The sequence below is a fragment of the Fukomys damarensis genome, unplaced genomic scaffold, assembly GCF_012274545.1.
Source record: "Fukomys damarensis isolate Sample0158 unplaced genomic scaffold, DMR_v1.0_HiC HiC_scaffold_23, whole genome shotgun sequence".
In the NCBI taxonomy this organism is placed as follows: domain Eukaryota; kingdom Metazoa; phylum Chordata; class Mammalia; order Rodentia; family Bathyergidae; genus Fukomys; species Fukomys damarensis.
Genome location: NW_022900935.1, coordinates 51388158 through 51400557, shown reverse-complemented (window position 1 = coordinate 51400557; position 12400 = coordinate 51388158). Strand labels below are relative to the sequence as shown.

General features: G+C 35.2%; 1 protein-coding gene across 3 annotated transcripts in view; it reads right to left on the bottom strand.

The window, feature by feature from the left end:
- Positions 1-12400, bottom strand: part of Helz (helicase with zinc finger) — a 152299-nt gene that overhangs the window by 28524 nt on the left and 111375 nt on the right. For all 3 annotated transcript variants that reach the window (XM_010616799.3, XM_010616801.3, XM_010616800.3), the window contains 4 exons: positions 11611-11662; positions 9967-10157; positions 7732-7939; positions 3306-3385 (listed from right to left, as the gene is read on the bottom strand). In XM_010616799.3, the coding sequence (XP_010615101.1) occupies positions 3306-3385; positions 7732-7939; positions 9967-10157; positions 11611-11662 (531 nt within the window). The remainder of the gene's footprint in view (positions 1-3305; positions 3386-7731; positions 7940-9966; positions 10158-11610; positions 11663-12400) is intronic.

Here is a 12400-nt window from a genome sequence, read left to right as displayed (position 1 = left end):
AAAAAAAAAAAAAAAAAAAAGCAACAATAAGATTGAGACTAGACTATAATCATACCCCCCCACACACACACCATCCTGGGGATCAGACTTGGGACCTTGCACTTGCCAGGCAGAGTGCGGCACCACTGAGCTAAATTCCCAGCCAAGACTATACCCTTTTCAAGAGCTTATAATAGGGGTCTGTAAACCATGTCCCCAAACCATATTATTTCTAGTCTACTAAACTTTTGTAAGTACAATTTAAGGAAATATAGCCACTCATTCATTTACATATTGTCTATAGCTGCTCTTGCACTACAATGACAGAGTTGAGCAGTTGCAACACAAACTATATGGCCCATTAAGCCTGAGATTTACTGTCCAGCCTTTGACAGAAAAAGTTTAGAGTCTACTACAGTATTTAGTACATGTAAATATGTAACTACAGATACTGTAAGAGGATGTGATATGAGATCCTAGGGCCTGAAGAAATTAAGGAAGGCTTCACAAAGGTGATAGCATTCAAAATGAATCTTACAAAGAGAACTGGAATATTCTAGAAGGGAAAGACATTATAGCTGAAGGTAACAGTTTATGCTGAGGTTGAGAGAGCACAATAAGTATTGTGAATTTGGGGAGCATGAGAAGTTTTGTGTGTAAAGAGCTAAAACTTCACTTGTTTTTATGTTAGTTTCCCTTTGTTGGCAAGAAAAAAAGTTCAAATGCATAAGATCCTGAATTATTCAACACTGAGCATAAACACTGATTTTAATCCCATTAAACAGTGGTAAACCACCAAAGCTTTTAAAAGCAGATAGTGGTGCTGTCCTTCTGAAATTTAAGTTTGATAAGTGGTGATAAGATGAAAAACAAATTATATGGTGGAAAGAGGAAATTTTTCTTTTCCAACTCTGACGATGAAGCTGCTGCAACAAATGGTTGTGAAACCAATCATGTCCTGAGTACATTTGCAACTCATATCACCTACCTCAAATGGACACCATTATATTTGACTGTAAGAGTCCTTAAAATTACTGGAGATATACACAATTATCTACAAAAAGAAGTGAGAAGGATGACAGCTCTGTCCCAGGCTTTCTAAGAAGTTCCCTTACCTGCTCTTCAACTGTCTTAGAACCTGATTAAGGTTCTTTATAAGCAAACGTTTTCCCCTATAAATCTTCATTTGGTCAATGACCAAGTCAACAGTAGTTTGGAATATGTCTCTGTCCAGAAGACACTATAGATAATGATTTGATCACATGAAGAAGACTGTGAGAAGATGTCAAGGTTATTTGTAGATAGGCTACAGTTTTAATTGCCTCCAACTCTTCTGTCTCTCACACAGGCAGGAAGCTAGGTCTGTGTCACAGAAATTTAACTCATGATTATGCTACTCTACGATTCTACTATGGGCTTAATAAAACTACAAAGTCTGAAGGAACCTATGAAGGAACCAGAATTGAATTCCCTCTTATCTCTCTCTTCTAAATACTGAGGCAGAGTCAAAGAGAATGACGAGTTCTTTTATTTATAGTCTTCCTACGCCCCAAGACAAAGCATCAGGGGGGAAAGAAAATGAATCATGTCTATCAGGTGATCTAGTCCTCTAACAGAGAAGATTCATAACAGAAATTTAAAAAGAAAGACATAAGAGATACTTAGCTCTCTTGGCTTTAGTTGCTCCAATAATACCAAAGATTCTCGCGACTGCTTTGTCCCAAGCTGCCTCTGACTACATCTGCTACTACCGTACCCCTAACATGCCATTTGTTCTCTCTGCATCCTCCCATTCATGTACCATGGTGATTTTCACTGCACCTCCCCTCTTACAATCCAGAAAAGGTTCCCCTGCTGCTTCATTCATGCTGTGGCTTCTCCTAAAGTATGAAATCACTCCATCAATTTTACCTGTCAGTCAGAGATGCTTATGGACATAAGTGATTTAACATAAAAAACAGCTGCTCGAAGCTAGGTTGAGGTTGAAGATGCAGATTTGGAAGTCATTATGGAGTAGGCATTTAAAATCACAGATTGGGCCAGATTGTAACAAGCAATCACAGAATGTAAAGAGAACTGGGGCAATGACACAACCCTGGAAAACCTCAAATTGGACTATGGACATAGAGTGAGGGTGAACAAGAAGTGATATGAGGGATAGGTAGTCATGGCAGAGAAAGTTGTGAGAAATAGAAATGTTGTATCAGAGAAACCAAAAGAAAAAAGATGGTCAAAGAGAGACTTGGAAAATTCTGCTCAGAATATGTGCCAAGGCTGGGGATTTACCTCAGTGGTTCCAGCTCCTGCCTAGCAAGCTCAAGGACTCAAGTTCAATCCCTGGTACCAAAAAAAAAACAAAAAAAGTGCCAAATACAAAAAGAAGTGCTAAATACCAAAAACAAAAACAAAAAAGCCCCAAGTAAGGCTACTGTTAAAGTGTGTTCATAGGATGTGGCTACTGGGAGCTCACCGCTCTATGAAATGTTGAGGCCTATTACCATATTAACCATATGGGTTAAAGAGGAAGTAACAGATGAATAAGGGAAATGAAGATCAAAAGTGTCAACCAATGTACTTCTGTGAGGAACTGGAAGAGATACTAGTCTTAACAGGAACTCTTCCTTCAGGACTGGTGATAAGGAAGTAGAGTGGTTAAAAGATACAGAAAAGGTAAGATATCTACAATGTACACAAACAGCAAAATCTTGATGGCGATAAACCTAAGGCAAAGTCACCTGATCATAAGAACAGGAAGTAGAAGGTCATCAGATTTGAGAAGATACACTGAGAACACTGGGCAAATGAACTAAGTACATGCAAAAGAAAAGTGGGAAAGCTCCATGATTGGAAAACATGAATTTCCAGGGACACTGTTCAACTAGTGGTGTGATTTTCTGTAACCAGTTCATAAGAACAAAAGCAAAGAAAGTAGATGAGCAGAAAGACAAAGAGTTAAATATTCACACAGTGGGTAGGATGAGAGAACAAAGTTAGAAACTGGGGGAAGTTAAGTCTTCTCCCTTTCTGTGACAACACTTCTCATTCTGAGGTCATTTCAGTCCTCATTTACTACTTTATCATGGAAAGTCTCAAAGTCTTAATATTAAATAACATTACTTGAGAAAAATATACAGGTTAAGAAAATATCTCAGCCAAAGAAACAATGACAGAAGAAAGTATAATATAACCCACTAATCCCTGTGAAATAAAAACTACAAAAGATATGCATAAAAAAATATATTTTTCTTTAAAACATCAAGATTCCAAGATGCCCAATCAGACTAAATCCATTAGAATAAAACACTCACCAAAGGTAAGTAGCATACCTGTTTTGGCTCTGCAGGCTTTTTCTCTGGTGTTCGAATTTTATTAATTTCAGCTCCAGGATTATTTGTATCACTTTTACCTAAGAAAACATGTTAAAATTCTTGTAAATTTTTTTCTAGCGAATGTGCCATTTCCCATAACTATCCAATATTAGAGAAGCAGAATATTTTAAACATTTTATATTCAATATTACTGATTTATGTTATTGGGTTTTGTTCTTAAATTTTCAGAGTTGCAGTTTCTCTGCAAGGAAGAAAATTTATAAATGAAGTAAACATCACGGACAAAGCAAAAGCTAAAAAGGGATAACCTTAAAAGACCAAACAACCCCCCTAAAAAACTGCCCAGTCTCCAAGAATTAAAAACTAGACATATAAAAGAACTTGGAATTTTTACCTACTCATAAAGACTCAAATGGTTTGTTTACTTATAAGTGCAGTTAAGCTAAAATGCAATCAATGCCTCAATCTACTTCAGTAAAGGAATCTAAAATGAATTAATGGTTTGGTTTTTAAATGCCATCCAAAGGCCCCTATGCTAACAGGCTGGTCCCTGGGCCATGACACCACTGGGAGGTTGAGAATCTTCCAAAGATGGAAACTTGTGGAAGGAAGTCAGGTCACTGGAGCAAGCCCATGAAGGGTCACTGGGACCCTAGCTCCTTCCTCTCTTTTGTATTGCTCCCCAGCCTTCAGGTGAACAGACCTCCTCTGTCAATTGCTTAGGCCAGAATGTGCTACTGTATCACTACAACTGGTCTATGGCAAGTGAGCATGGACTGAAATCTTTGAAATAATGAGCCAAAATAAATCTTTCCTCCTTATAAGTTATTTATCTCAGGTATTTTGTCACAGTGAAAGAAAGCTAATAAACTAAATAAAGATATTTTTAAAGAAATTATGTTAATACTGTTTAAAGGTATAGCAAACTAAATATAAGTAGATTATGAATAAAGGCAGTAAAATCAAGTATTAAAAGGGCTAAATTATGGCACAGCTTGACATCAGAGCACTTGCCTGACATATGCAAGGTCCTGGGTTCTATCCCCAGCACCATGAAACAAAAACAAAGAACCACAATTATAACAGAATTGAATAATTTCACACATGTGAAAAACTTCTAATCTACAAGAATTAATGGTTGCATGTTTTAAAATTTCCCTATGCAAAACCATTATTTCAGTAGTGCCACTAGAACTTTGCAAAGTGAATTATTATGCTAGAACAGCTTCACCAGTAAACTTCAAGAAATGGAAGCTACAGTATTAGATGAAAAAACACTGGGTAGAATCAACAGATTAGACACTACAAAAGAAAAACGGGAAAAAATTGAAGAAAAAAATGAAGAATATCCATGAACTTTGGGAATGATTAAACATCCTAATATATAGTTAATTGGAATCTCTAAAAAAGAGGAGAAACACACACACACAATGTATCTCAACATATAAAGGTTGAAAATTTCTAAATTTCATGAAAAGCAAAAAACAAAAGATCAAAAAGTTCAACAAACCCAAAGCACAAGAAACATATGAAGAAAACTTTGAAAAGGCATATCATAATCAAATTGCTAAAGCTAGTAATAAAAAACCTTCAAGTCAGCAAGAGAAACGTAAAGAAAAAAACAACATAAAGAAAACATAAAGACAGGGCTGGGGATTTAGCTTAGTGGTTCTGCCGCCTGCCTTGCAAGCATAAGGACCTGAGTTTAATCCCTGGTACCAAAAAAAAAAAAAAAAAAAAAAAAAAAAAAAAAAAAAAAAAAAAAAGAAAACAAAACTTTCCAGAAAAAAAAAAAAAAAAAAAAAAAAAAAAACATAATGACAAAGATCAGAATGACATCAGACTTCTCACTGAAAATAAGACAAGAGAAAAAACATAACATTATTAAAATACTGAATAGTGACTGCCAACCAAGAACTCCATACTTGGAAAAACTTTTAAAAATCAGAGTGAAATATGGCTATTTTCAGATATATAAATGCTGAAAATATCATCAGCAAACTTGAAATATGAAACATATACCAGTATAAAAAAAAAGAGGAAAAGGAGGGGGAGGAGGTGAGTGAAAGTCATTATCATCATCTCCCTTCAGGTACAATGAAAATGTTCTCAAGTGGAGACATATATACACAGGAAAAAAGTTTCAATGATAACTACATGGATAAATATGTAAGATTATTTTTTATTTTTGAAAAATTTTAAAAAGATAGTTGACGGTTTAACACTTAAAAATGTGTAGAAGGATAACAACAGCATAAAAACCAAAGAGAAAAAATGGAAAGCCGTAAGGTTCTTTTACTGTGCAAGAAGGAGTAAAAAATACATTGGAAAGTAGACTATAAAATATATACTATAATGCCAGGGATTTAGCTCAGTGTTGTTGCTGCCTGCCTCACAAGGTCAAGGTCCCAAGTTCAATCCCCAGTACCAAAAAAAAAAAAAAAAAAAAAAAAGTATATACTATAAATCCTAAAGCAACTACTGAAGTACTACTAACAACATTATAACTAATAAGCCAACAAGAAATCAACCAATAACAAATGCTGGTGGGACTGTGGGGAGAAAGGAACCTTCTTCATTGTTGGTGGGAGTGCAGACTGGTGCAGTCACTGTGGAAATCAGTATGAAGATACCTCAAACAACTAGGATTAGAAGTCCCATTTCACCCAGCTACTCTTCTGCTGGGTATCTTCTCAAAAGAATTAAAAGACTCATAACCACAGTGATATACATTCACCCATGTTTATAGCGGCAGAGTTTGTAATAGCTAAAACTTGGAAACAGCTCAATTGCCCATCAACTGGAGACTGGATAAAGATGATGTGGTATTTTTATAAAATCGAGTACTACTTAGCCATAACAAATGAGAAAGCAGAGGTATTTATATCTCAGTGGATGTACAATGAGGCCATACTCTTGAGTGAAATTAATAGGACACACATGTAAACACCAAATAGTTTCTCTGATATGAAAAACTAAAAGCGTAAATAAGGATCAAAATGTATAACTGATATTGTGTAATAGGAAGAAAAGGTCTAAAGGAGATGGGGAAGTGGGAGGGGTAGGGGAAAGGTAAGAAGGAAAAAGAAAAAATATAAGAAAAGCAAAAAAAAGGAGATAAAGTCTTTGTAAATAGGGAAGGGTGGAGGGGGTGATGAAAGGGCAAGGGAATGGAGAGAAAGTAAGAACCAAGATACATCATGTAAAGGTACAAGATCCCAATGATGCATGTAACTATACTGTATACCTAAAATGTACCAATAAACTTAAAGGAAAAAAAGTCAACATAGTGGTTACTTAGGGATAGGTTAGAGGTCAGGACTGTTTACAAAGGGATACAAGGAAACTTAGGAAGTGATGCAAGTATCCCATATTTTGATTTTGATAGTAGTTAACAAATATATTTTTGTTTTTGAGTTTGGATGCATTCCAAATTTTAATTTTCCTGGTACATTTAGGATATACATAACAGTAACATGCATCATAGGGAATTTGTACCTCCACATGATATATCTTGCTGCTTCTTTTTTTCCCATTCTCCTCCCTTCAACCCCTTTCCGCTCTTTATTTTTGTTTGTTTGTTTGTTTTTTGAGACAGGGTCTCACAATGTAGTTGAGACTTACTTGGAACTCACTATGTAGCCCAGGCTGGTCTTGAACTCACAGCAATCCTCCTGCCTCAGCCTCCCCAGTGCTGGGATTATAGGCGTGCGCCACCACGCCCAGCTTTCCACTTTATTTACAAAAGTTTTGTTTCCATTTCTTTCCTTTGTTAAAACTCATCAAACTGTGCATTTTAAAAAGGTAAATTTGGCTGGGGATTTAGCTCAGAGGCAGCATGCCTGCCTTGCAAAAGCAAGGTCCTGAGTTCAATCCCTGCTACACACACACACACACACACACACACACACACACACACACAAAATAAATTAAAAAAATAAAAAGGTAAATATTACTGCAATAAATTATTTCATAAACTTAACTAAAAAAGCAGTAAATTTTCTTACTTGTAATTCTGATAGATTTTCATAAGTAACTACTTCATACCAACTATCCCACAATAACACTAATGCTCAGAATATCACAAGAATATTGTGGGTTATCAAAAATATTTAACAGGAGAGGACGCTGTTCTATTGTATCTTTAAATAACTACTACTTAAAAGTCTCTAAATATTAAAATTTAATATATCTTAGGGAATTTGTGAAATCAATTAAGTGGGACCACTTAATCTAAAGAACCCTCTAAAATTACATGCAAAGTTTTTACCTACATATTTATTTGTGTCTCCTGGAGAGAGGATCCTTAAGTTTTTCATACCACGTTCTCTCTCAAGGAGGTCTAGAATCCACATTTATCATACTGCAGACAGAACTCTGCAAGTCACCGATTTGGGAATAGAAGTAAAGTATAACAACCTACCATTTCGATTTTGCTCATGTTGATCCTTCTCAGGATGCTGACTCTGTGGCTGCCCTATGCTGACAGGTGGGTGATGTCCAAGGCCATAAGGAATAGGAGAGCCCCGTCCATGTGTCTGTAAGAGGTTCATATTGTAGGCCATTGCTGCCTGATGTGTAATAATTCGAGGATCAACTGCAAACCTACCCTGGTATCCTGTCCATGGTACCTAGGTTATTACAAGAAATAAAATGACCGCATTCACTATATTTTAAAATGCAAACTGTTACAGTGCTATTAATTTTTTTAAAAAAGCAAACACACACAGATGATTTATTTTATAAAATGAGTAACTACATGATTAATATTACTTAGTAGTAAAGATTGGTAGAATCATCATAATGTCTTACACTGGCCAAAAATGGCTCCCTGAATCATTAGCATGTAAGGGAAAATGGTTCATTTTTAAGATTAGGAAGAAATTGAGGACTGAAAATTGGCAATTATTCCTTAAGGTAAGATGTCATTTTGTATTTTTGAATCACTTTCTTAAAATATGAATGTATATAAATCACATTATTACCATGAAAGTTATCTTTTTTAGTTCATAACTCCATACTTATGTAGTTTAATAGACTGAATAAGAGAAAGGGGAAAGTTAAAGAATTTAGTCTAAGGAGTCTCAGTTAAAAAAAATATGTTCCAACTTTATAAGAATAACCAAATCATTTAATGTTCATTTATTTTAGGTAAAATTCAAACAGATCATCACTTTTGATTAATTCAACTCTAATTTAAAATACAGAAATAGAAAACTTGCTCCAGTGTGTCTGGATATATAATCTCTGCTTATTAACATAAAAGGAATAAATATAATGATATCTGAACAACTGCCCTATTATTTTAGTGTAAGTATCTGAGGCAGACTCTTAGAAATTTTATGTAACAAAAGCCTTTTGAACTAGTAAAGTGGAAGTCAAATCCTAAGAGACTTACTATTTAAAGTAAATGATGCATAATGTTCCCAGGCTGTCCAGGAAGAATTAATGCAGTTAGAAGTCTAGATTCTGCAGGGAGTAGGAATGAGCTACATATTTCTTACTGACAATCACTTTCTTTTTTTTTTTTGGAACCGGGGATTGAACTCGGGTCCTTGCACTTGCAAGGCAGGCCACCGAACCGCTGAGCTAAATCCCCGGCCCAACAACCACTTTTCTTCGCTGCTATCACTATGAACTATCAGGCCAATATGGCTAAAAACTATTTGCAAGTAGGCATTTTTTCCTCTTTTAAGGTATGAGCAGGGTTGCCAAAGCTCTCTGGCCATGATCAGCTCTGCCTGAAATTATAGTACTTGACTTAAATGAAAGAAATTATTTCCCAGGCTAAAACTCCTCGATTTAAAAATATTCACATTTTGGGCCGGGTATTTAGCTCAGTGGTTCGGTGGCCTGCCTCACAAACGCAAGGATGGAGTTCAATCCCCGGTACCAAAAAAAAGAAAAAATTTTTTTTCACATATCTGAAAATTGTAAAAATTTGCAAAATATTAAAAAACTTTAAAGGAAATAAAAATGGGTTTATATAAGACACAAGTCTTATAAAAATATGGTCTGAGAAAGGATTCAGGAATGTATTTAAATAGTTTAGTAAGGTTTCAGAGGGCATGAAATTTCTCAGACAAATTCAGATCCAAGAGAACTAGACTAATACAAGCCTTTCTGCCTCCTCCAACCATCCCTTAGGAAAAGGCCATGACTTATATAAAATTAAAAAAAAAGACAAAATAAAAACATCACTTTACAAAACAAGAAACCAACTGACTGGCTATCAACCTTTTTAGCCCAATTTTTCTCAGAAAACAAACATTTTAAAATACAAAGGCTTCTTCTAAATCAAGGATCCAATTTACAGATTTCTTCACAGTCACCAGTAATCAAGAAGCAAATTGCAAGCAACAACATACATTCCTTTGGATATTTCAAAATTTAACTTTTAAAGATAATATTTACTTTAAAAGAAGCTTGTGGACATTGAAAAGTTGAAGAAAAAGAGAGATTGGGGGCTGGAGTGTAGCTCAGAGGTAGAGCACTTGGCCTAGCAAGCATAAAGCCCTGGATTTGATCCCCAGAACTGCCCCCTCTCCTGCCTCTGCAAAAGGTTGGTAGCTGACCATCAGGGATTGTGACTAATATAGTGAAGCCTATTTACTTAACAGAAAGTATTTCAATAGGAAGTATTTCAAACATCACTTACAGGTAAAGGCACCGACATAACTACATTCCCTCCATAGACAGCAGGTACATATAGAATACTTGTCCCAGTGTGAGGATCAATTCTCTGAACAGGGCTTGGAGATTTTCCCAAATTGGGGTGAGGTCCAAGAGGGGGTGGAGGAGTATATGCTCTAATAGGATTGCCAATAAGTACAGAAGGATTGGGCTGAACTGAAAGACAGACAGAAAAAATAACACACTCAATCACTATTCAGTTCACCTAGATAAAAATATATCCAACAACAAAATATCTTTTTTAGGTGTGTCACATAATAGAGTCAAAAAATTATCAATGAATGTGAAAGAATAAAGCATATTTTAAAAGTAACCATTTTATAATGTTCTCAAAATTAACTTGACCTGATTTAGAAATTTTTCCTTTTATAAACTAGTATAATTATAGATTTTTAAATCTTTATTAAACTTATTGGTACACATTAGGTATACATACAACAGTTACATTCATCATTGGGATCTTGTACCTACACATGACTTTTCAGGTTATTTTTCCCCTTTCCCCAGCCCTCCCCTAAGCCCCTCCACCCTTCCCTTTTTACAAAGACAGTTTTCATGCTTTTCCTGTTCACATATTTTTTCTTTTCGCTTTTTAGCTTTCCCCTACCCCTCCCGCTTCCTCTACTCTTTTAGATTTTTCTTCCTATTACACAATACCAATTATACATTTTAACCCTTATTTACACTTTTACTTTTTCACACCAGAGAAACTATCCAGTATTTATATGTGTGTCCTATTAATTTCACTTAAGAGTACGGCCTCAATGTGCATCCTCTTAGCTATAAGTCTCTCTACTTTCTCGTTCTTTATGGCTGAGTAGTACTCCAACCACATTAAAAACAAAACAAAACAAAAAACATATCTTCGTTATCCAGGCTCCAGTTGATGGGCAATTGAGCTGTTTCCAAGTTTTAGCTATGACAAACTATGCCACTATAAACATGGGTGAGCATGTATCACTGTGGAAAGATTCTTTTAGTTCTTTTGTGAAGATACCCAGCAGAGGAATAGCTGGGTGAAATGGGATTCTAATTCTAATTGTTTGAGGTATCTCTATATGAGGGGCCAGATGTGACCATAAAGAGGGAAAACCATGTATGCACATGCTTTCACTAAATAAAATAGTTCCCTCAGACCAGGGAAACATGATTCTTCAGAACAAAGTTTTAACTTGTAGTTGTAACACAGCCACATATAAAATAAAGGTTAAGCAATTATTACTTTAAAAGCATAATTCTGCAACATTTAAAATCATTTAAATAACTTTACCTTGAAATCGGCATGACCCAACATTTAAAGGACAGGAGTATTTTCTGAATATTTATTTTGCATAAAAGGCTTAAATGTTTTTCCTCAAAACTTCTGCATATACCATATGCTGGTACCTAAAAACTGTCCTCTTTTTAGGAATAACCTATCAACCTACTGACATTTAAAAAACATAAGACTTAACTGAGTTTCCATAAACTGTGTTTATGTGTGCACATAAGAAAAAGAGACAGAGAGAGAAAGAGGTTGAGAGAGACAGACATCTATTTCTCATGGTGAAATATGGGGTAAATCTCTATCATAAAGGTAAGTTTTCATAAGGCTTATTTTTCCACTTACCAATTCCATCATTCTGGAAGTGATCATTTGGGGTATAATGGAGGCTTTTCCCCTTTAAAGAAAAAAACCAAAAGTATAATAATTTAAACATGTTTAACATTAGAAAACAAAAATCCTTTCCTTAGCTGTATGTAAATTAAATATAAACACCAACTAAGATTTTAAAGCCTTGAGTAGATAATCAGTAACTACTGAGCTTCTTTGAGCCAGCTTTCTTTTTAAAGTTGAGAACATAACCATTTCAAATAACACTGCTGGGCCTTCAAAATCTTTGTTTTAAATTAAGGGTATCTCAAATTCCTTTTTTAATTGGGTTTTTTTATTTTCGGTACCGGGGATCAAACTCAGGACCTTGCACTTGCAAGGCAGGCACAATGCCACTGAGCTAACTCCCCAGCCCCATTAATGGATTGTTTTAATAAAAAGAAATAAGCAATAAACACAACTGAAACTTAAATTCTATTCCTTTGAGTTTTTCTGTAAGTTTCCTAAGAATTAAATGACAAAAAATAAAAGTTGTTTTTCAAGGAAAAAATTTTGGTCACCTACTCGAGGATAAGAACCTTTAAAACAGCAACAAGAATTATAAACGTGGCTTGAGATTAATAATACACTGAGTATGATTCATAATATTTTAGCCCAGGTGTGTTGGTGCACGTCTGTAATCCCAGCAATCGGGAGGCTGAGGCAGGAGGATTGCCCTCAGTTTGAGGCCAGCCTGGGCTACATAGTGAGTTCAAGGCCAGCATGAAATACAGCAAGTCTCTGTCTCAAGAAAAAAAAAAAAAAA